This window comes from Fistularia commersonii, chromosome 21 (assembly GCF_037954325.1).
Source record: "Fistularia commersonii isolate RoL2024-O1a breed Wild chromosome 21, RoL_Fcom_v1.0, whole genome shotgun sequence".
Lineage (NCBI taxonomy): Eukaryota > Metazoa > Chordata > Actinopteri > Syngnathiformes > Fistulariidae > Fistularia > Fistularia commersonii.
The window spans coordinates 12,996,925-13,021,978 of NC_141304.1; the positions used below are offsets into that span (position 1 = coordinate 12,996,925).

Here is a 25,054-nt window from a genome sequence, read left to right on the forward strand (position 1 = left end):
CACATGCGTGCCGGTGACATTGAGGTGTAAAAGGGCTCGCCGCCTTCGCGCCCCCCCCCCCCCCCCCCCCCCGCCCCCGCCCCCACCAACCTAGAAGTCAAAAAGGGCCCCACTGTTTGCCTCGGGTCAATGTTAGCCAAGGGAGAAAGTTTGGTTTCCTCCCCCGTCTATCCCTCTATCTATCTGGTCTCCTATCTTTCCATCCTCAAGTTCTTGCCTGCTCCCAAACCCAAGGGTCGCCAGAAACTTTGCACTTCCTGTCTACCCTTGTAAAACAGCATATAAATGCAGACAGGTCTGGGGGATGGGGTGTGTTATGCCCTTTGAAGCCTGGACAATGACCTCTAACTTGTTGCTTTTTGATAATCCCCCACCCCCTGTCACACACACACACACACACACACACAACATCCTATTCCCACAGAACAGAGAAAGACACTTCCTTGACTTGCTCAGTGTCAGCAAGACGGGGAAGGGGGGGGGAGGGGAGAAAATTACATCTCTTGCTTATTTCTATTTTGTGGCCTGTTTATCCGTGAGTGGTTGTCCCTGCGGGCTCTACAGCATTGCTTTCGGTCGTTAAAATTATCCCTGGTTGCCCTGGATCTGATGTAATCGCAGTAAACTACACCCCCCACAAAGCGCTCCATGTGGCCGGAGACCCCCACCCACAACCATACAGGCGTAATGGGAAACACATTTCACCAATTAATTAATCATGCACAATATAGTTAGATTATAGTTAGATGCCGCGGCTCGAGTCCAAAGTACCTGCATGTTTTCTGTCGGTGCCCCGGAACTGATTTCGAGGCATCCCCGTCAATAATCCTGCAACTCCAGCAGAGAAAATTGATTCTCAAAAAAAAAAAAAAAAAAAAAAAAAAACAAATACAAAAGTAAGATCTGTTGTCAAACCTTGAAACACATCCACAGAATGCAGATTTTATCCTTGGCAAAAGAAAAATAAAAAAAAATACTAGCTTCTCTCCTCAGAGCTGCTTGAGTGTTTTCTGTATGCATTTGCAAGCGATTAAAATCTCTGTTACCGTTTGTATGTTGGAAGCATAAGAATGTATATATATAAAGTTTTGCTGGCGGTCTTTGGGTAAGGAAGCATGTTTAGGATAGAGATGGCAATCTTTCAGTTCTGCTGAGTTTTTATTCTGTTTTTAGCTCCCAGGTCACTTTTTCTCTGCTTTAGTAACCGGTATTTTAGCCGAAGAGGTTGCAGGGGATTGGGTTAGACGGAGGCAGACGATTCGCTGTGGCGAAAACCCTGCAGGGAACAGCTGACAGGAATAGAAGGAGTCACCAGTATTTAGGTTTCCGGTCTTATTTGTCTGGCGCGGGCTGAGGTTCTCTTTGGGAATGACGTGGATGGATGAGAGTCCATCAGAGAAACAGCACGTGGAGATAAAGTCAGGAGGATGCTGAGGTTGGAGCTATCAGGCAGCAGGCCTAGAGGAAGACCATTGAGGAAAATTTATGGATGGAGTGAAAGGAAGACATGACGGTGTGAGAGAAGAAGACCCAGAGATCGATGGAGGAAGTTGATTCCTGAAAAGGAGCAAGAAAGAAGAAGATCTCATTGTGCTTCGAGCGCTCCATTCATGCCTCCAAATCAAGTCGTTCACGTCGGGCGATCGGCGGCGGCCATCGCTGTTGTTTTGGGTAATGACTGCAATTTAACACATTATCCGAAGAGATTCGGACAATGGCAATCTGTTTTTCATCGATACTTGTACGTCATCGGTTACATCAGAACTGGATCTGTTTTATTTCCTTGGTGAGGAGCACAAATGGTCGATTTTCTCATCGAAAACAAAGACGTTTATGCTATTTTCCTGACTGGTTTGTCGGTTCGATTGGTGGAAGTTAACTCGCCACCTGCCAAGTATCTTTACAAGTGCCTTCACCCTTCTCCACATAGTTAATATGCAGTTCTTTTCAGGCGGCCCTGTGCAACAAACACGGTTGCACAAAACAAATACACTTTTGTGCAACTGGCCATCTGGCATGTCAGGGGAGAATCTCATCACCTCGAACTTTGTAGACTCACCGTCGCTTTCGCCACAAATTTCATCTGTTTCCATTCAAGCGGCGCTTGAGCATTATTCGGTGGACGCATTTTAAAGGAGTTTCCGGATAATTGCAGCTGTGACCATTTCAACACCGAACCTCTACGCCGCGTTTTACTGTCTTTACTTTCTACGGGGAGGGGAGGGGGGGGGGGGGGGATCCCAATCAGACCGAAGGAATTTCTCACACCGGCCAAATGTGCTCGTCTTTCTCGGTCACGCATCGAATTAGATGGGAATCTTCCCCGTCGAATAAAAGGAACTAAATTGAGTTACTTTTAATTGATACCCTGCTGCGACAAACCTGCTACGGCCGCCGTTTGTCCTTCGTTTCCGTTCCCGTCGTCTGAATGCAGCAGGCAGCATTAATTAACGCGTGCCATATTGTTCTTATACGCGCTCCGATGCCAAACCGCACGCCTGTTTGAATACGACACATTAGCGACCACCTGCTTCCCAGCTTAATTGGTCGCAATCTGTGCAGTGACACAATCCAACAGCGGTCACTGCATCTTTGTCATTCTAAAAATATCCTTTTATATCACATGATAAGCACAGCCTTTCCTTTGCTGGTCTTTGCAGGGTTTTTTTTTTTTTTTTGTCTTTTCCACTGGGATGTACAGTAGGCTGTTAAACTACCCAAACAAAACATGCTCACAGCTACACTCTAATGACCCTCCGGTCTTTTTTTTTTTATTGAGGCATATCATTTCACGTATTTGCTGCAAATGGCATTTCCAACTCCGGAATTAAAAATACATGAGCGGGTCAAGCTCGGTACTTTCTTATATTATTTATGTCCCCGTTTGCTTATAGCCCCTGCTGGAAGCCAAATTTAAACCGAAAAATGTACCGTTCTTGTATTTCATGAGACGCGTGAGGTCGAAACCCAAGTTTTTTGGGAGGGTCGGTAAATAAAGTATGCAAAGAGAAGTATTTTTGTATTTTAAAAGTGAAATGGATTCTTCTCTCTTTGTGAAATCTATTAAGCAGTGCGAGTGCCAACGCTTTCCATGACTGCTGCCTACAGTTTCCTGTTTGTGGAAACCATTAAGCCCAACAGTTTTATCTATTCCATGTGTGACTCGGTTTGTCAGTGTCACCCAGCACAAAGATTCTTATTATGCGTTTGATTCATTTTCCCGACTGAGACATGGAAACCAATAATCGCAAATCATTTATTACTCACCCCCCATAAGCGCCGTGTCTTTCCGCGTCACCAACGGCACTATAAATGATTACAAATTAAATACCAACAAACACATTACGTTGGTTACGAATGAATCGCTTTATCGTATTTTTGCGGCCGAGCTAGTTCGGCTGATGTCAGTCGACGATAGCGACGGTCCCAATAGCGGTATTTTAATTTGATCCTAGATGATATAACAATACATATCAGATTCAAACAGATCATATTTTATGTATTCGAAATGTTGATCTGACGAAACATCGATATCAACGGAGTCAGCCCCGCACACTCGCTGATACCACGGGTTTGTGGAAAGCCAGCTGTCACGGGCTCGGCTCCGCTTACGTGGATTAATTATATCACAATTTGTCATCTGTGGCAAGGCCGTTTCTGAGAAGCGGCGTTCAGGATCGTGATGACCAACGCATCATCAATCTTCTGCGTCTCAAATTGAGATGGATGATAGATGAATCATTAGCACACAGACATGAGGTCACATCTTTGGGCTGAGCAGTCATACAGAACAGACTTTTTTGTTTTATTCAGGCTGTATTTGTCCCGGTGGAGTACTTTTGATGCTTGTTCATGTATTTATTTTTTGGGGATATTCAGGGCAAATCAACGGCGCTTCTCAGTCGTCGATGTCTAAGAATAAGAACAAGAATAAGAACAACTTTATTTATCTCGAAGGACATTGTTGTGCCAGGGTTTCGAGTAAAACGTAACAATAATGAATAATAGTAGGAAATTAACAGTAAATAGTAGGAATAGTAGGATAAAATAGTTGGAAAAAATAGTAGGAAATAAACAGTAAAAAAAAAAAAAAAGGGGGGGGGGGAGAAAAACAAATAAAACTATAAAGTGCCAAAGTCAAGGCTATAAAGTGTTTTAAGGTGTTTAAGTGTTTTAAGTGTCTTTGCTCTAAGTTCCAAACCAATCTAGATCAGAACATCACCTTTTACTTCTTATCATCTATCATTTGGGATTGTTTTCCTGCTTTCTACGTTGTTATGCATACGTCTAAAAACAGCAATATGATGCTGAAACCTTCTCATTTTGCAGCCCGGGCTGCAGGAAAGAGTTTTAATAATGAGCCCGAGGACAGAAGTAGCGTTTTCTCACGTTGCGGAGTGTTTACATTGATTTAGCCGTGTGCCTTCCGAGGACAGAGGAGGGAACCCTGTAATCAGTCATTTGAGGGAATACCTTATACTTACTGTACGCAGGGAAGAGCCCGGACCGCCTCAAATCTACATTCCTCTCCTATTTCTAGGCCGAACGGGAGGGTAAGGGGCAGCGCTAGGAGACACCTCCATCGGCCGGTCGTGTCCTCGACCTCAGAGGTTTGGCTGAACGGGAGGCCACGGCGGAGCTCTAAGTGGGTGCAGGCAGACATGTGGCTGTCTCACCCCGCAGACCTAACAAGTGGCTGCTCGGCCAGTGGCCTCAACCGCCGCTCAGCTGGTTAGCATCCTGCCGAGAGATCCACACAACACAGTAGCAAGCCGCCAGAAGGGTGCCGACTCCGAACGGAGGCCGGCTTGGGTTTGCGCTGAGGTTTCGGGTGGGACGACTGTCGTGTTTATTAGATTATTAAAGCCACATTTCTGGTCATAACCATTCCCCCCCCAAGTTTTCTCAGTATTATATAGTATGTATGGATGTATTTTCCAGATGGCAGGCGCTACTTAAAATCCATTCTGGGAATAAGTTACAAAAATAACCAACTTACACATTATTTTTTTTCAACCAACCAAGCTATGCCACTCAAATTTTTAACGGCCTATAAGAGGTTTCATGGAGATGTAGAAAATGAACATGAGAACATTTTAAATGCATAGTAGGCATTTAATCTTCACTTCCAGTCTTTTAAATAAATACAAAACCAGAATTGTTTGCTTAATGTTTCAGGGGGAAAATGTCCCGCTACATGAGCAAGGAATAATTAATACAAATAACCATTGCACAGCTTAAAATTGTTGTTAAGATAAGATAAGCTAAATTGATCCCCATAGGGGAAATTCTTTTAACACAGCAGTGTAAAAGTTATGTCTCAATAAATTTGAATATAAATATAACAAACAGATAATTAGAAAAAGCAAGAGACATCCACAAATAAATAGAGCACATAGAGAACAGCAACATCATCGTGGATAAGAATGAAAGGTTTTCACCATTTGTTTCATTACATTCATGCAGAGATGCTTCATCGGATGCATTGCCTTTTTTTTTGGACAGTCAAAATTACTTTTCCCCTTTTTCTAATCCAACTGATCTACATTCCTCTGTGTGTGTGTGTGTGTGTGTGTGTGTGTGTACGTTTGTGCACGTCTTTGTCAAAAAAAAAAAAAAAACTCACTAACTCAAGCTTACTGTTCTGTATATTTCCTGTGCATCTTGTATTTGCAAGTGTTATTTGCAGTCCTTACGTCCTCTATTGTAAGTCACTTTGGATAAAAGCGTCTGCCTAATGTAATGTAATGTAATGTAGTGTAATGTAATGTAACTGATAACTTTGGTGTAGACAGGAGGGTCGCATCATTTTCTCCTTCGCTAGAGGAGGCGACTGGTCCTCCGTCCGACGCTTTTTTTTCCGCCAGCGTTTCAAACTGCGGTTATCCTCATGCTAAAGGTCAGTCCCGTTGCAACATCGGCGACAAAGTGAGCCAGAACTCCCCCAAGTTGATGATCAAGAGTAGGCAGGCTGACACAGGATCGCCAAAGTTTACCCCGCCGGCCGACCGGGGAGGGAGGGTGACAAATTTCAACCCTCCCCTCTAAAGAAGCCATTTACAGCGGAGGATTCTGGGAGCGCGGGAGGCCTAGCGGCGAAGCAGCTGCAACGTCTTTCATGGTTTCCTTGTTATTTTGTATTCTCTCCGCTCCCCGATCATTTTTGTTGTTTTTTTTTCCCGCATCCTAGTTTCCCGTTCTCCATTTTTGTCGAGCATCTCCCTGAAAACTTTGCTTGCCACGCTGAAGACCAGAACATGAATAGATGGAATAAACTCCCATCAACAGATTACAGACTTGAGCTTGGCTTCATTTCCAGAAATATGTAATACACTGCACATGGTTGCTAAATGTGTCCCAGATGCGAGGGGGTTCATGTGTTGTCCAGACTGTGCTGTCTACACCCTGAGGTCTGTGCTTTGTCATCAAAAATTGTTCCCTGTCTTATCCACTTCCCTACATGGAGTATTTTATAGCTTTTTGTCTATCTTTACGTTGGTTGTTTAAAAATGAAGATCAATGGAAGCTTGTGAGTTCTCCCCGCCGACTCATCCGCCGAAGCGATCGGTTGTGGTTCTCGAATAATGAGAGTCCATGAAAGCGACTGTTGATGTTGATGGCCGATCAATAGAGTTCATGATGTTAGAGCGGCACGCTGAGCCGTTGGGCGGATCGGATCGCCGGCCTTTGGCAGGCGGTCGAGCGGAGCGAAGGGAAGCAGCTGCTCAATGCAAAGCATTTCATGATCAATTTAGATCAATGCCGGATTTTCTCCGGGTCTCTTTGTGAGACGGTGGCATTTGATGCCGGATGAATCCACGCTTGATCACTTTCTCGGGAAGGAGGGCGAAGGGACGACGCTCTCAGCTAGTTAGTATCTTTGATCGATACGTCGACATTTTATTTCCCAGGAAAAGAGCTAGAATGTCGACATTTTATCAAATTTATCTGACAAATCTCTGTGTTTCTCGGTGTAGGCTGCTGAGATGACCGAAGCTCCCGCTTGGCAATTCATCCGTTCTTGCGGAGGCAGATAAGAGTATCGGCCAATTGAAATGTACATTTTGAAACGGTCCAAACTCGAAATGGATGCCAATTGGAGACACATTTGTTCTACAACCCAACTTCACCAATTAATGATTAAATAATGTAATTGGCAGGAGGCTTGTTGCTAAAATGCTAATCAGCTAGCAACAAGGTACCAACTTTGAAGCTGACGGGGCTCGAACGATGACGTTTTGATACAAACCTACGGGGGGGTGTTGAGCCGCATTTTGTAATAAACGTCCAAAATGTAATAACTTTTTCGTTTCATTTTGTAATTAAGCCGTATTTTGTAATAAACTGACGCATTTTGTAATAAACTGCCCCAACGCATTTTGTAATACATTTTGCCGCATTATGTAATAAGTTATTACATTTTGAGAAGATTATTACAAAATGCACTTGCAACTTTTTTATTCTCTAGGAAATGTAATAACATGGAATTTATAGAATATTCTCTGTTAATGCAACCTTTGAACAGTGTACTGATAGTAATTGCTAAGTACTGCTACTAGGCTAATACAGTGATACTGATAATAGGCCTAGCTTTTACAAATACTTTTAAGTAAAATAAAATACAATTAACAAACTTATGCTTTAGAATTGTTCTTACATAATGCACCATGTTGTTATTATTGCGGCTCAACAGGGGGAAAAAAATGAAACCACTTTTCAAATGTCCTCCAGTTACCCAGGAAACAGTCTTGCAGGACACTTACACGGACATAACTGATCATCGGTGACCTAGAAATGTTCTTAAACCAACCTAGAATGTTGGAGTCCTATATATAGCGGCGGGTCCAGGCAGCAGTTAGACACATCTGGGGGTCGGATCTAAATAATGCATGAGTGTATTGGCATGTGGCTTGGCAGCAGATGGATGAGCTTGGTGATGCTACGAGCTGTCCCTCCCTTTTGTGTTTTGCGCCCTTCCTCGCCGTAGTTCCCTCTTGTGCGGCGAGCCCTCCTGCTTTTCACGCGTCCCTTTTATCCGTCCCTCCCTCGCTCCGTCTATTAACCATTGATGCCGCTTTTATGATCTGTTTTTATGATGTCTCTCTTTGTTTTCTCCCCGGCCTCGCCGTCTCGGTGTGTCGCGGGGAAAGATCGGCATAGTGAAGGCGTTGTTGCCGGCGTCGGCCTGGTGACTCGCGCTGTGTTTGCACGCAGATATACACACACGCTTACAGACAAGCCACTCCTGTCCAGAGTTTACTTAGCTCACTGCTATGCTGCCCCAGATACCAGAGAGGAGCCAGAACAAGCACCAAACATACTTAAGCTGCAGCGCTGTGCTGTGATTAGACATGGCGGCATCAGAAGTGCCTTTTCACAGATTAGTGTCACTCCACGTTATGCGATCCACAGCTGATGGATTTGCAAGAACAGTAGCCGATATGTTTGTTTGAGCGGCTGCGAGCGTGTCGGACCGTACACATGCTTTTATGGCACACGCCTGCCCAGCGTGTGACTGCGCCGCATTGTTCGCGCCGTTCCCCCTTGTATCCGCCCGAACAAAACTGTATTTATGCGAAGCCACCGTCACCGACGTGTGGAATTTGCGCAGAACAGGCGTGAAAATTGTATACAGAGATGATCTGTTTTATCCTCGCTAGCGCGATCCGGTCTTTCTTTTTGGTTTCGATGAAATGATTAGAAATTCAGCGGTTGTAAAGAGCCTCAAGTGATCATTGTTAGTGTGAGCAGAGAACTTGGTGGAGATTCATCTACATTTTCTCTTCTCTCCTGTGGTCTCTAATACAATTTTGCATTGAAAAAAAACAAACAAACCGGTTTATCATCTGTTGATGCTGTGATTTTAATATAACCTGTGTGTGGAGAGTGACGCAGATGCCGCTAACTCAGAGCCACCCGCGCAGGAACAGCAGCAGCTTGTCTCTTTAGAATGCCATAAGTGCAGAGTCTTTAACTGCATTCAACAAGCAATTAGTTAAGCGCAACTTTTTGTGCATGAGTCTTGATGTGTGTATGTATGTGTGTGTGTGTGTGTGCATTCTGTGTTTTTATTTTGTGTGCGTGTCCCTTCAGTGTGTGTCCTTGTTCTGCTGTCTGAATACTTGGCAGCCTTTCGTATTCCTCTTTACTCTTCCAGTCAGTCTGTGCCTGCAAAACAGTGGCTGCATTGATGCTCCAGTCTTCTTATCCTTTAACCCTGCCTCGGACCGCTTTAACCGATTCCACACTAACCTCGCTGTTTCCACAATGTGCGCGCCTGTGCCACCTCAGAGCCTCGCTAATTTTCATCGATACATAATCGGGCATTCAGCCACATGCGTTCTCGCCGGCATCCCGCTTTTTCGCAGGAGTCGTCGTGTTCTTTGGGGGGTGATGTCATTTGCAGGTCAGCGGCGGGACGTCATTGTGTCTTGGGGTACCACGGGGTTTTGTGGGGTGCACCCCAGCTGAGCAGCACAGAGGTCCGTCTGTAGCCAGGAGAACCCAAAGGGTGCCGGTAGCCCACGGGGCAAATGAAAACACTGTGAAAAGTGTGTTAAGAGAAGTGTGAAAGGAATCAGCGGGTAGGACACTGGGTTTTGTATGGAATCGTTCCCCCCCCCCCCCCCCCCCCCCTTTTCCTCTGCAGACACACACTCTCTCGCTGTGTTACTAACATACACTCACACTTAAACTTTCCCTTTCACACACACACACACGCACACACCTCACAGTTCAAATAAACAGTGGCCCATCCAGTGGGCCCGGGTCTGGTGTAAACAGCAGCGGGCCGAGGTGATTTACTTTCTCAGGTCACTGCTCTCTTTCAATGCCTTCTAATGGGCCTTTCCTTAAATAGGGAACTCGGGCAGCAAAGTTGTGGAGGTGAAAGCCGGAGATGGATCGAGAACACCGACGACGGCGCCGCCCCCGTGAAACACATCGGACTAAGGACTATTCAAAGAGACCCTCGGTATTTCAGCGTCAATGAAACGTGATACTTCGAAGGTCTGCCTTTCCTTGCGAGTCTGAAAGTTCGACCTCGGTTTGACAAAAGTTGTTTAATGAGATTTTGCAGCGAGCGTGATCGGAGTGGGCGTGGATGGTTCAATGTGACTCATTCCCCCTCCTGTGCGCTCTCCGCATTCTTCACTGTCCTTGCGTGTGTTCGCTGCCTACGGTCTCAGCTCTCAGCGGCAGTCGGTCAATAAGCCCCGGGTTCACCGTCTTTATCGGCCCACACCGCCGGCCTGTCACGTCCGGCTAAAAGTGCAGAGTCTCCTTCAATCCATAATCTCCACAGGCCCCACAAGAGAGGGCTGGATTGTATTATTGATGTGAGCATGGAGTGTGTATGTGTGTGTGTGCTGCATGTCTTCCATCACCCTATGTTAGGGTAAACACTGTAACACAATGTAATAAATGTAGATTTAACAGCAGTCAGCCTCCCGAGAGGAGATATCATTCCGACATGAGTGACTAGTATGGGGCCGAAAGACATTTTTTCGCCGAAGATGTTTTTTTCTGCTCTGTGAGATGAAGTGACTGTAAAATTAGGTATCCACCCACGGTTTTATACCGTGGAGATTTTATACCTTCAGACGTCTGCTCGAGTTGATGGGATCGCACTTTGACGACAATTTTGCTCTTCCCCACGTTTGCTGTTTTGTCTTTCCTGTATCCATAATTACCAAAACGTGTCACAAAATCAAATTAAGTAAAAAGGTCTTTTGCTTTTCATGGCATCTCAGTTTGAATCGGCCAGATAAAAATGCGCCTTACGGCGAGAAGGTCCGGGTTCTCCGGTTTCTCCCCCACAGCAGAAAAACAGGCAGTAGGTCGACCGGACACCCTAAATCGTCTGAATGAGAGAACGACTCTTTGCAAATGTTTGTACGTCTCAGTGACGGAACTGGTTCTCGGTCCGGGTCGAACCCGCCTCTCGCCCAGTGACGGCCGGGATGGTCTCCGGCCCCGAGCGTGGCAGAGGCGGCGTGCATAATGAGCGAATGAACGGATGTCGCTTGGCTCCGTACCAAAAAGCTCACCGGCGTGCCAGTCCTGCTCCTCCCACTATGAAATTGCCCCCGCTTGCAAATTTGCAAATTAAATCTAATTACACATTTTTACTTTCGCCGCCGTGAATCGCGCCCGAGTAATTTCATTTTCGCTTTTTCCCCCCAAGTCACTCACGAGCGGGCCTCCCGGTGTGAAGTTCACACATCCAGTCGGTGCGTTGAAAGGATCTCTTTCTTCATTACGGACGAATTGTGTTTATAACAAATTGCAACCCAAACTGGCGGCGTAGTTTCGCACAAACACACTGACGCATTCATGGCGATTTTTCTCCCGCGTCTCAGAGTGGACCGAATGCCCCCCCCGGGCCAAACTAAGTTTGATGGACTGATCCTGTCTGTGGCTGATCTACCCGCAAGTCATTTTAAGCTAAATATTTAAACTTGGCATAGTTGAGTGTTGAAGTTTATTTAACTAAAAGTTTGAGCTCAAACCATTACTGGAGAGCTCTGGAGAAAGCGGGGTTAAAACCACCCTTTTGGCAAAGAATATTTATAAATACCGACTTGTCGGATTTCTATGGCAAAGACTGTCCCCTCATTCCAGTCGTCCTATTTCACTTCTCCCCGTATCGCGTGTTGTTCCCGGGATTATAGATTTCGCTTTAAGAGGCTCGGAGAGCTTCTTGTCTTCTCCAGAGGCTCGATACTTACAATAGGTGTCGGCGTACATGTCGGCCCTTAACCGGGATCTTTCTGGAAAACAGACTCTGTCACTTCAAGGCATTTTGTGCGGAACGCTTCGCATTCAGACTGTAATATTCCGTAGGAATATATTGTGGCCTTAATGTTGATGTCATAAAGTATATTGGTGCCTTCATGTTGATGTCATAAGGTTGATGCCTTAGTTTGATCCTTTAATGTTGAGCCTTTAATGTTGATGATATGTAAACTATATAAGCGGTATCCTCCAACCGACATCGGGGCTTCTTCTTCTTATTCTCACTCTGGAACATGCTCTGCCATTAAAGCCTACACCCGTTCTAACGTCCCAAGGATCGTTCTTGTACACGCGGTACATTTCTCAAACCGAGAAACATTACACAGACCTGTGAAAATAAAACCGCGGCCGCCCCCCGGCATTTGCGGTTCGGCTAACGGGCGCGTTAATATCCATTAGCGACGGTGGAACATGCGGTCGCTCGGTGTGTCGGCCGGATTCGTCACTAGAAATAAAGTCATAAGACGGAGCTGACGGAGGGTTTCTGTTTGAATGACGTGAGAGAGCGAGAAACGTCGCCGACACCCACAGACTCTCATCCGGCCGGTGATGACAAGGTGAGGGGAAGAGAAGCATCGCTGGAGGCTGGAGTGAGAGAGTTGAGTCAGAAAAGTGTCCGCGGGTCGCTCGGCGTGGGAGGCCCGGAGGCGGGAGGTTCATTCATGAAGGACGTAAGATCGCGCCGCTTCGGCGCCGATGTTTTACTCGTCGCTTGGAAATAAATGCGCCGTTGTGTAGATGAGTCGACGACTTTTCTTGAGAAAAGGATTATGTTTTCAGCAGACACTTGAATGCCAGCCACTTAAAAAAAAAAAAAAAAAAAGGCAGAAAACGAATCCCCTCTTTTAAGTGTCTTTACATTCGCCAGTTACTGACACGGGAAGAATGATGTGGAAAACCATATTTCATTATCTCCTGATGGCCTGATCTCACTGGATGTATTTCTTTGCTTCCTACACAGTTCCCTTCTTTTCCTTTTTTTGTTTTTTCGTCAGCCGGCACATGACCTAGATATGTTTTGAATCAGAATCCATATGTACATTATGGCTGAGTGAAACCCGTTGACAAACCGCCGTTGTTGGCCGCAGCGCGCTGGAAATTGAGCTGCATCCCCCCGGAGAGTGCTCTCAGCAGCGGAGATACACTCAGGCCAGGCCGATTCGAAGAGTACTTGTGTGGGACAGGAGGGCGGAAATAGAGCCATTCCCCTTTGAGGAGTCACACCACAAGGTCACCTCCCTGCCCTAGAACTAACTTGGCCATACCCCCCCCCCCTCCCCCCCAATCTTTCAGATCCTGCCCTATGTTTCCCTCTGTCTGGCCGAGCGTCTTACCCGAGCCCTCCGGATCAGAAAAGGTCTCCGACGCCAGAGTCGAGTTTGTGTGCTAACGAACCCCCGAGCTAATTAGAATTTCAGCCCGGCTGGCTACTCTTCCCCCCATTTCCTCGCCGTTCCCCTCCCTTTGGACAAATACAATCTTGCCCTCCAGCCGCGCAGAATTAATCCGGTTAATGTTCAACATGGTCTGAATAATGGCCACTTATCTGCTGGGAACACGGGTACCGAAGGGCTTGAAGATCCGTAGTGAGCCAATGTAATTTGTAGTTGGGCTTAAGGACGGCCTTCCCGTGCAAAAGGGCTAAGTCGATGTATTTGTGTGAAAACATGACAAAGTTGTTTTCTTTATTTGGTTCCTCCGCCGAGACCGGAATCCTGGTTTTGGAAAAGAAATGGTAAAGACCGTTGTTGTGCTGTTAGCAGGCAGGAGGGCGAGAAGAGAGAAGGTACTAAAAGACCGAATCACAGGGACATTTGGCTTACAGGACCTCTGTCCTGCACGACCTTTCTACAAAAATCTTTTCCCAAAGTCGAAACTTTTTGCGGTTCCCGAACTCTTTTTTTTTTTTTTTTGGACACGAGGCAATTTTTTCAAGTATTCAGACGGCACAGAAACTAGGTCTTCAATTCATAGAACCATTTTAGGTCCAACTCGGGGGCGAGGTCTTCTTACGGTTCCAAGGGTACCCTGTGATGCAGATGCTCGGCGGTCGCTAGAAATCATAAACCGCGCCCATTAGCAGATACCATGACTGCGGAGCGCCATTTTTAAAAACTATCGCGGTCGCTGGTCAGCTGGTTCCTGACAGAACCGGCGAGAAATGGACCGATAAAGAGGTCCAACCTCTTCTGGCCGCAGAGGAACATTTTGACCAAAATAAGTACGGGGTAAGCCAACGGCGGGGTTTTTGACACGGTGCAAGAGCTCTTGGAAGAAATAAGATCACCCAAACCCATCTGATAGTCCATAGTTATTATTCCCGCCATGCAGAACATGAACGCTGAGCCAACTTCAGTTGTGGTGCTTGAGAACTGTGTTCTTAGAACTCTTCTGGCAGATAGCGTCCCAGGGCAAATGCGGTCGCTTAGGAATGTTATAAGGGTTCACATGGCGACCAGCGTCATGGCTGCCGCTGGAATGTATCAGGAGAATATCAGAAGAAACTGTTTTCCTCAAGTGGAAAGAGAGGCCACGTGGGCGTGGAAATTTCCTCCCTCCCTCTCGACATGTCTCCGCTATCAGCTGTTGGGGTTAGTCCCAGCTGCCTCGCGTGTTGACTTTCGAGTGATAGCCATCAGCATTTGCCACATGAAAGGAGAGGAGACTGGTGCGCCTAAAAAAGCAGATGAGAAATAAAGATGGAGGGGCCTCGTCGGGATACTGGCCGCATTTCAAACGGAGATAAAGGTATCGACTTATCAGGGGTTTGTCTGTCCGTATCAGAAAGTTTATAAATCGATTCCTTCCCCCCTGTAAGACGTGAATGATATTCTTGCGAGATCCGCTTGAGCCCTTCGGCTTTCCTACATTTCTTCAGATAGGCTCCCGGCCCCCGGAGTAACATGTATTTACAATATCGCTCATCCTGTGCTTTGATAGAAACAAAAGACTCAATATGCTCCGGCATGCTTTCGAAGGGAGTAAACCGGTTGGGTTCACTGTCTAAAATTACCAAGCGGAGACTCTCTGCATGCCAGGAGTCCATGCAGCCGGCGCTATCTGTGGCATGTCCGCCAATTTAGCCTCCGCGTTTTTATTCCGTCGTCTCCCTGCGTTTTAAAGCTGCGTTTCAAGCGGTTTGTTTAAAACCGGACATTCTGCGGCATCACGCCGGTTCATCGAAAAAGGTCAGGGGAAAAAAATACTTCGTACGAAGAATAGTTTTTAAAGTAGCAACTTCAAACAATCGGCGACAGGGATTCCGGTCTGAGTGATCTTCAGCTACTTTTGGACGGGAAAAATTCGAAGAACACTCGCAACCCATCCCTGTGAGGGATCGCGGAAGGGACGCAAAGGTCTGCGACGTGCACCTTAAGCAAAACACAAACCGCCGTGGAAAGAAGACACGGGCAATACGGAGAGCGAAACTGCGACTGCGTCCGTGTTCTGCAGGGTCTGGCCCTTTAAGGCCGAGCAGAAACACACTCCAAACAGTCATATTTTTTGCAGACAATGTACAGGGCTTCTGAAAAGTGTTTATTTAGGCTTATCAGGGGAAAAGCTGACCCGTGCAGCCGTTACGAGCACAAAGCACCGTCGCCGCGGGCCTCCTAATAAAATCTGTTGGATTCCTGTGGAACTCCAATCCGAGCTGTAATTGATATTCTTGTGTCTGCGAAGGCTTCGCAATTACGTGTTTCTGAACGTATCGAGACGGCGGCAGGAGTCGCCCCGCTTCATGTGACGGAAGAATTCAGGGCAGCCAAACAATTTGGCTAAAAGGAAAAGCAGAACTTTAGCTCGCCTCCAGGGAGAGGAGCGGAGCGGTTCGCGAAATGAGAAAAGGGCCTGCAGCGCTGTACGCGGCGGGGAAATTCCTGCACGTGCAGCTTTTCAGTCGTTATTTCAAAGAAAACTTTATTGTTTTCTTTTTAAATCTCTTGATTAATTCTATTTACACCGGCGTAAATAGTGTTTTTGTCGCTATCTGTTCGTAGGAGTGCAAGTATGTAGCAACGGGGTAATTATACAATACAAAAAACATTGATTTGGAGAATTGTCTCCGGTCAATCCTCGGCAACAACGCGCCGTTAAAGTACTCATTCCGCCAAATTGGGTTTTACCTTAGTTTTTCCATTCAGTGGATTTCATCGGCCCATAAGCCTTTTGTCCTCCTCACCCGCTAATGTCCATTTCTCATGTTAAGCAGCAGTTTTGTTTACAGGGTCTCACCTCCCTGTTTCCCCATGCAGGCCAGCACCCTGCAGCTCCTCTGCTCCACTCCCTTCCTGCCTCGGGGCGTTGATTCAGGGAAAGGGTTTGATTCACATGCAAATCCTGTCAGAGCACCGGTCACTTGCTCTGCTAATTATACCGCTGTTGGACCTTGACTTGCTGACATCACACTGGAGGAGTATTAGCTGGTGAGAGAGAGAAGAGAGAAACAGAGAGAGAGAAACAGAGAGAGAGAGAGAGAGTCAAGCTACACAAATCCCACAACAAAGCAGGAAGTTTGCAGATCCTCCTTCACAGACAATGTTTGAAAATAAATATCACATGTTTATTTGTCTTAATCCTCACCTCTTGCACGAAAAAGCTTTATTCGCCGCTCATCCAAACAGAAATCATGCACCAAAAGATTATCATAATAGGTATATAATAATAATAATTATAATAATAATGGTAATAATACATTTTATTTAAGGCGCCTGACTTGACATTCATGGACCCAGTACAGATACATACATTTACACAAAATACAGATGTAAAATAAACAATAAATAGAAAAACAATATGTGACAAAGCGGTAAAAAATGAAAACTCCAAGCGACAGAGCAGTTGGCATCAGATGGAATCGGCTGCTTTAAACAGATATTTAAAATGATATTTCGTTTCGCATTGGCTGTATACACACAATTGCTCGAACTAGGTCAAAGTATATTTGAATGTTAAGCGAACACCGTTTGCCTCGGAACTACAAAAATAAAAGCACCCCCGTGCTTTTATTGTGAAGGTTTTAACCGGAAGTTCCTTTATACGACGTGTAGCTTGATAACAGTTCCAGATTAAATCGCTGTCTGCGGGTCGGCGCAGAGCTCAGAACTGACTGCACAGCTTTCATTTGCTTCTTCCTGAATCCCGTCGCTCCTTGGTGGGAGCGTGACCAGCAAAGGATTTTTTGTTTGTTTTATTCATCAGGAGTGAATCATATTTAACTGGAACCCCAGCTCCTCACACACACACACACACACACACACAAATACTGTTCCCTCTCTTGTTTCGGATCCCGCTGGGAAATGGGACTTTTCCTTTTGGCGCACCTAAAGTTGGCTCCTCGCTGAGGTCCTCATTCTGCAGACGTACCGAGAGGGTTTTTTTTTTTCGTTTGCAAGGAAGCCGAGGGGTTTTGACAAAGGCTTCTCAAGCGGAGGCTGTTTTTTTTTGGGGGGGGGGGGGGGGTCGATGTGGTGCAGGGCGCCGGCACCGCGCAGCGGGGTGTTTTCGTGGCAAAGCGCCGGGGAGTGAAACCCAAAACACTGCGATGAGGAAAACGCTGGCTATCTTTAACATCTTCAGGGCTGTGGCTTCCCTCGGCTGCGGTTTGGTAAAAGGTAAGGGACAGATATCTGGCTGTGGTGTCGTTGTTGTTTTTGTGTGCATTTTTCTTTTTTTTCGGAGAGGTTGCTATTACGCGCCGTGCGTAAAGGTTAGAGAAAACGCATGCCTGTGCTTCTGGACTTTGAACGATCCCCTTATGAGCTGGTCTACTGTTTTCCCTCATGGGGATGAATATATTTCCCCTTTTTTTTGAAGATATTCTACCTCGGGGGAACTTCCCCCACCCCCCACCCTCATCTCAGAGCGCAGTGGCCGGGCTCCTGTGCGCTCTCTCTTGCCCCTGAAAGTCTTTTGTTGCGCACCCTTTGTGCCATATGGACCTACAAGCAAACGGGAGAAAGCCCCTGAAATGTGTCCGCCCTCACTATTTTTTTAGGGCGGCCGTGGCGGTGGTGGTGGTGGGGTGTTTGTCTCCAAGGTCCCCTTTGCCCCCTTTCAAAATAAAAAAAAAACCCTAAAGGGACACAGTCGCAGCTCCTACAAGGAGAACATGAGATGCAGGCGTGCAGGAGCCACCGTGACTGCTGTGTAACAGTATAGGGTCACAGGGTTGGCACATGAGTTGAATCACAGGCGGCTATCAAATAGTTGCTCCAGCAGCTGGTTGCAGTGCGAGGGAGCTCCGCAGGTCTCAGAGCTGAAGGTCAAATATTTACTGAGCTGGCAGACCACCGCGGTTTTCTGACATTTCATTATTAGATCCTGCTTTTTTTCCCCCCCCTATGACCAAGAAAGAAAAAAAAAAAAAAAGCGACATAATGTTCCAGTGTGACGGACTTGCGGTGGGAACTCCTAAAAGTGTTTCATTAGATCCATGGAACCCAGAGACATTCAATAAATGCCGCTATTTGTTGGCAGGCGGTTTGCAGGGAGCATGTTCTGCAGCGCTGGGGTACAGCGAGGTTTTCCTGGAAGCACTTATTCTCCCATCAGGCCCCCCTTCGACGCACACTCGCTCCAGTGAAGAAGCCAGCATCGGCTGAAAGCGCCGCACTTCCAGGCCCCCATCCGGTGTCGCTCTGGTGGAACGTGCCAAGACGACACCGGTGGAAAAGTTCAGTTAATTCTCGGGGAGAAGTTTTGGAAGACGTCGAGATTTTACCGACCGATCTTCAGTTTGAGAACGGCTGTTTAAATTGACTGTTAAATCTTTTTTTTTTTTTTTGTTATTTTCTCTTGCGCTCATAAGTGCGTGTTTATAACAGTGTGCTTCAATGTGTGTGCGTACTCACGTGGTTGCACTCCTTGGCCCGCGCCGTCAACTCTGCTGGCTTTTGGATCCAAACAATTCTGGCACGGAAACTTGGTAAATCGGAACCATGCCTCGCTATGTTAAATTGACGTCCTCTCCAGTGGGCATCAAAAGTGAGCTTTTTTTTTTTCTTTTCTCAGAATCGAACCGCAGCGCTAACCCCCTATCGACCGAACGAACACGGCCGACAGAAAAGGTTTCTTTAGTTGGGTTTAAAATAAAGCGGGAGACGTCGGGATGGTGCAATATGACAATAGTGTCACGTCTTTTCAGTTCTCCTTGTGACTCGTCAGCAGAGCCTCATGTGCTAAATACGTCGGCCCCCTTGGAATTTAATGGCCGTTGTTGTCTGGAGGTCACCGGGAAGCAAACTTTCAGGTTAGACAGTCCGATTCGCGTGCGTGTTTTTTAAGGGCTGCAAATCCATCATCCGGTTAAAGCCGGCGGGCCAGAGGCTAGACTAACAACACAACAGGACTGCGGCTCGCCGTAATTTGTTATGACAGGTGGATGCCGGCTTAATCTCTGTCCTCAGGAGCACATTGCATCTGGTTCAAACTAATTGGCCGCTAATGGAAAATGTCTTTGTCCAGCCTGATTCTTGTCAGGAACACCTCCTGTCACGTTTAGCTGTGATTCAATTCTAGCGGCCCCGAGGTCGCATTGCAATCCGACACAGGTAAAGACGTTCTTTTCCTTGGCTTATTAGCCTTCTGGAGTCGCCCCACATTTTTCGATAAAGTTGAGTCAGATGTTTTTCTAAGGCTTTAATTGCTCTTTTTTCTTTTTTTTTTTTATACCCCGATAAATCAGCGTATCGATATCCCCACCCGGCTTTTAAATATATCAACATGGACACAACTCGTTTGGCCAAACTTGAGACCGTGTCCGCTGACGATCCTGCGGGTTCGATTGTTGTTTCAGGACGGGCGAATGCCAGGGATCCCCCCCCCCAGACACTAGTTACCTATTAAAACAACCCGTTTCCTGGGTAACCGTGATAATCCAGGGAAAACAGAAGGTGATAATTAACATAAAACAGTAAATGATTATCCACTGACATCACAATCACGAGGGTTGCCGTCCAACCTCCCCCAGTCTTTAACAAACCTCACACTACACTTGACTGATGGCCTGTCAGTATTTACATCATCCCGGGGGATGAATAAGTTCAGGCGCGTGTAAAAAAGCAAAGAGGGGGGGTGGGGCGGCTATTTCAGACTCCCTCCCCCCTCCATTTAACCTCAGAATCATTTATTACCAGACCCCGAGAAAGTCTCTTAATTGAAATCGTATAGATTACAAGGGGAAGCTCTGGGATTAGAGTTTCAGTCAAGGGGAAATCCAGGCATTTGCATGAAGCGAATCATTCGGCTGGAAGGGGAGGTAAAGAGCAACAGGCCCACATTATCTCTGCCAGCACTGATGTGGGGAGATGAGATGTTTGCGAGGTGAATCACAAGAGGAAGGTCCTGAAACATCTGGACTTAGAGGGTGGGCTGAAGAGGTCACACGCTTGTCCGTTTGTTATAGTTTGTGTGGAGTTAAACTTGAAGGGAGGGATGCTGAGATGTGTCCTTCAAGAAGGAATGCAGTGTGAAATGCTTTCCTTCAGGTCCCTTTTGGCCGTTCGTACGCTCTTATCTGCAAGAGCCCCTCCTCGCCCGGAGGCACAAATAACCGCTCCCCACCTGGAACTTTGTGAGAGTCGCTCTTAATTCGCTCTTCTCTTCGCGGTTTGCTCTCGAAGCTGTATTTGCGCACTCTGCAGGGGGGGCGTCCCGTTTCTGAAATATCTCGCACGGTAAAGAATCCGGCTGCAACAGGGGGAGATATTTTGCCCCGGGCTGTAGTCTTATCCCAATGTAACAGGGATTTGCCAAACATCCTCCTAACACTCTTGACAGCTAATGCCTAAACTGCATGGCTGCTCCATTTATCATACCCATCAGAATGCATGAACGTCATATCTAGCCACTTTTTGCGGTTTGCTAATATTATTGGATTCAGTTGGTGAACCCTGTGGCTCTCCCTGCCACAATGGCAGCAGAAATTGCAGATGTCTGCCTTTCTGCTCAGGGCAGTCGCTGAAAGCCGAAGATGACAGTAATAGGCAGTCAGGCTTGTGGCGGAGGCTGAGGAATCCCGAGCGGTGACGGAGGATTCGTCCGGCTTTAGACCTATACATTTGTGTGCCTTCCTGTCAAGCTTTACCGGTGACATATATGGCCGGTCGTGGCATGTTGCTGAGAGTGTTTAAATTTGTCGACTACAAGAGCTCCTGAAGTATTAAACCATCGGCATCCGTCCGCGCTAAGCCAAAGACGCCGTCGCGCTTTGTTAGCGAAGACCAATCCTCGAACCGGACGCGTTTTTTTGCGCTCTGCAGCCACGTTCCTCTTTCCAAATATCCCCGGCGAGCCGAGCCGTCACCGTGTCAAACGCTGTCCTGAGTGTCTTTAAGCTCCTGTAAGGGCTTCTTGTCAGACAGGGAGGCGGCCGTCTGGGCAGGTAATGAGATCGCCTCCCTTTTTTTTTTTTTTGGGGGGCTGCCTAAAGGGCAGGAAGGGTTAGTGGGACGCAACCTCCCGGCCACCCAGAGTTTCCTCACTGGAAGGCTTGGAGCTGTCAAGGACGCAGGGATCTGCATGCTGCGTGTCCTGCCTCCGCACCAGTGCTCGGAGCCAGAGAAGGTGGCCTATATCTTTATTTTAATCTATGCGCTGTGGAATTTAACCCACATGCCGCTCTGCTTTTTGTAAAGTGTCTCGCAAGTTCTGCGTCTCGCCAAGAATTTAACCCGAGGTTGTCTTATTTATTTGCGTGGACTGAAAACATCTTTTTGCATTTGTGTCTCAGGAAATATAACTAATGTGCGGGAGATAAAAGAGTAACGGGGAGAGTCGCCCTCAAAACAGCTCGACCGTTTTGGTTCACCGCGGAAATCAATAGCCAAGAACCGGTTGAATTCTTTGGACTAATAAGTCACACCTGACTTAGCGGCTCCTAATATTCCAACGCTCACCTTGTCCCATCTATGCAGGAGTGTGTTTGCAATGTGTTTGTTTGTACAGTGCTGTTTTCCATCACTGTCACCGGCTGGATTCTACTAATTTCCACAGCCTGTTTGTGATTAAGTCCCTGGTCTTGGTACCTCGGAGGACTGCTGAGCGCTGGTTTCCTGCCACTAACATTTTTACTGTGAGAGTTGCAGTGAAAGGCCTTGACCTTTGACCCCTGTGGAGTTCATATCCCGTAGAGGCCTCCTATAATTTTAAGGAAAGGTGAAGGCTTTTACAGAATTTTCAATGGGGCTTTACTAAACCCACAGCCCAGTTGGTTGGATGATATATCTTTAACTTGATCATGGATGGTTTCCTTTGACAAGAACAATATGTTGGTTTTTCTTTTGTACATTCTGTAATTTATAACGGGCCCCAGAGGGTCAAACAGCAGTTACAGTGTGACGTCTTGCCGTTGCAGAAACTCTATAACCCTCGCCGTCCAATAGCAATCCATTACGTTGCGTTTGTTTTTTTTTTTTCTTTACTCCGCCGTGTGGCGCCCGAAAGATCCGATATCCAACCCGTTTCAGTTCGAGACACCCGCCATGTCCGTTTAGCGTACACCCTAGATCCGACGCCATACTGCGACATATTGTCGTCTTTGTCTTGTTTCGCGCTAATCTCTGTCGTTTGTGTGTTTTCCGACAACAGGAAGATCTGCGTGCACTGTAAGTGTCGCCGCGAAGAGCATGCAGTGACAGCCATGCCCGTAGAAATGGAGAAGACGGTCACCAAGCTGATGTACGACTTCCAGAGGAATTCTACCTCAGACGACGACTCAGGCTGTGCCCTGGAGGAGTACGCCTGGGTGCCGCCGGGGCTCAAACCGGAACAGGTACTTGAACACGCGTTCACGTTTTTTTTTCCATACGCACCGCTTCCCGTTGGGCTTGTTTTGTAGTTGAAAACTACGATGAAACTCCGATGTCATGGTTATTCGGACGCCGGTCTCTGAAGGTCACCCGTTCGGTTGTCCGTCCGGCCTCCGCCAGTGCAACGCGTCCCGCTGGATTGCGGCACAGTCGCCCATTTGGCTCCCGAGACGAGTGAGTCTGCAGGAAGGGGGTTGGCGGGTGGAGCGTCTGTGTTTAAGGGCCGGGTTTCTTTTTTGCCTCAGGGATGAATTAGAATTTCACAGTTTGGTTTATGACCGAGGTGTTTCTCTGTGTTTGGTGTGTACGTGAGCTGAATCCTTGTTTTATTGCATTTGCTTTTTTTTTTGTAGACTTTGTTTGTTTAACTTGGGTTTTAATGGGGATAGGAAAGTTCTTTGATAGCGCCATCATGTGTAGATACCTTATGTTGCCAAAGCTGCTGAAACTCAAACGTTGATGAATTCTTGAATCATTTTTTTTAATGATAATACTATGCAAATGTCTCGTAAACCACATTATCTGACAATTCCATTTCATTTTGGAAGTTATCTGGTGCAGTTTGGTTTTTCCTTTTTTTCTGCTAATCTTCATTCAATTTACGCATCTAAGATCTTATAATTTCACTAGTTTCCAATCGAATACGACTGAATAAAAAGGGATTTCTCGCGTGGCACTCTAATGCTCCTTTTTTTTTCTGAACAAAGAATAATCAGACTGTACGGGGGTGTTTGAAATCTTCCAGAGCCGACTGAAATGTACGCCGGATATACCGTTCGAGAAAAGTGCAAAGGTACTCGCTAGATAGTGCTTCCGCTGGACGTGCACGTATGCACGTTTACATTATCGTGTCGTTATGTGTTATTGTATAACACCTTAACATCGCTGCTGCCCGAGGCCCTTGCAAGCTAATGGTTAGCCAAGATTGAGGCGCCTGCTTATATGATCAATAAACATATTGCTAATATGTTTCATTATCTTCAGGGCGGCTTATTTAAGACTTTGTTATACTTTGCACACCGCTGTGCACAAAAGAGAAAATCCCCTTTTACAAGACGTCAATGACCCGTAGGTGTGCACATGTGGGAGGCTTCCGAGCTTTTATGGGGCAATAGAAGTGTTTATGGTGTTTGGTTTCATTTTTTTGATGAACTAAGGAAGATGAATTTGTCAATAGAGTTCAATCCTTGCCGGGTTTTCTCTCCCGAGGACGGCCATTTTTCATCGCCCCTCCAGGGTCACAAGTCCAACCCTAATGGCAGTCGGCCGAATCCCAACTATTTGCGTCCCACGCTTCCTAAAAAAAAAAAAAAAAATCACTTTTTTATTACTATTTTTGGGTTTCGATGATCAACAACGGTGGACATCCGTCACATTGCACGCAGGACAGTCCCCGTGACAAGTGAATCGAGCTTCACGGGGCATCTTTAGCGCAAGCAATCGCTACGCTTCGGTCTAGATATCCGAGTTTGACACGCTGTGGAGATGTGTGAACTCTTCAGAGGAGCACAGCCGGGCTCGATATGCGCCTTTTCATCAGCCGGCCCTCCGCTGCACAAGGAGTGAGAAGTTGGTTAATCTCCAGGATCTAAACGGGTGAATTAGGTTTCCCCATCGGGAGTTGATGCTCTGTATGAGTCTTTTATGTAGCCAGCAGTGGTATAAAAGTCACGACTCTGTAACAAGAGATTTCAGACAAGAACTGTGGAATTCATTCACTGAGGGATTATCGCGGATAAGTCAGAAGCATCAGCACTTCATTGCAATCCTTGGATTCTTGTCAACAGAGCCATATTTGCTGAAAAACGGATCCGCCTTCAACTCCCAACTGCATTTTTCAGGCGTGTTATTGATATGCAGATCTTTTCGTTTTTATTATTATTTGGCTTTTGAGACATTTTATGGCATCGCGGAGCTCGTGCCAACACCATCTCTCTTACTGTCGACTTTTGTCTCGTTATCCCACTCGGCCGTTGCCAAGTCACAGCAAGTCAAAGCCAAGAATGTTACTTAGCAGTAGCCTGGAAATAATGTGCCAGAAATTTTTTTCTCTCTCGGTAATCCATCTCATAACTAGTGTACCATTGCAATAAATTGTTCCCTATTAAGCAACTTCTGCTGCCAGACTCTAGTGTGCAGATGGATATGCAGATTCGCTCACATGTTGGATTGTTCAAGGGGAAAAAAAAGTCAGCTTAACGTTCTCAGATGACACAAAGCTTTGAAATATTTTTGCAAAAATCATGGTCCGGGTCTGTCAAGGTGAGAAATGTTTTGGCCCGCGTGACAGTGTGTGTCACTCTTGGCCTGCTTCTGACCCGCCGGCCGCCAGGATCTCGCCGCGTGGCGTTTGCGTACATGCGCGGCTTCTTCCTCGCGGCTTGCGGGTGCAAAATGCTAACCGAATGTAGCCGCTGCTTAAATTGAAAACTCTCAATTGGCTGTTACCC

General features: G+C 46.6%; 1 protein-coding gene across 4 annotated transcripts in view; it reads left to right on the top strand.

Moving 5' to 3' along the window:
- prickle2b (prickle homolog 2b) overlaps positions 1 to 25,054 on the top strand; it is a 90,398-nt gene that overhangs the window by 53,494 nt on the left and 11,850 nt on the right. For 2 of the 4 annotated variants that reach the window (XM_086168822.1, XM_086168824.1), the window contains exons 1-2: positions 16,906 to 17,408; positions 22,384 to 22,567. In XM_086168822.1, the coding sequence (XP_086024948.1) occupies positions 22,436 to 22,567 (132 nt within the window). In that variant the 5' untranslated portion in view covers positions 16,906 to 17,408; positions 22,384 to 22,435. Of the gene's footprint in view, positions 1 to 16,905; positions 17,409 to 22,383; positions 22,568 to 25,054 lie in introns of those variants that run through there. The other 2 variants (XM_086168820.1, XM_086168821.1) reach the window with 1 other exon arrangement.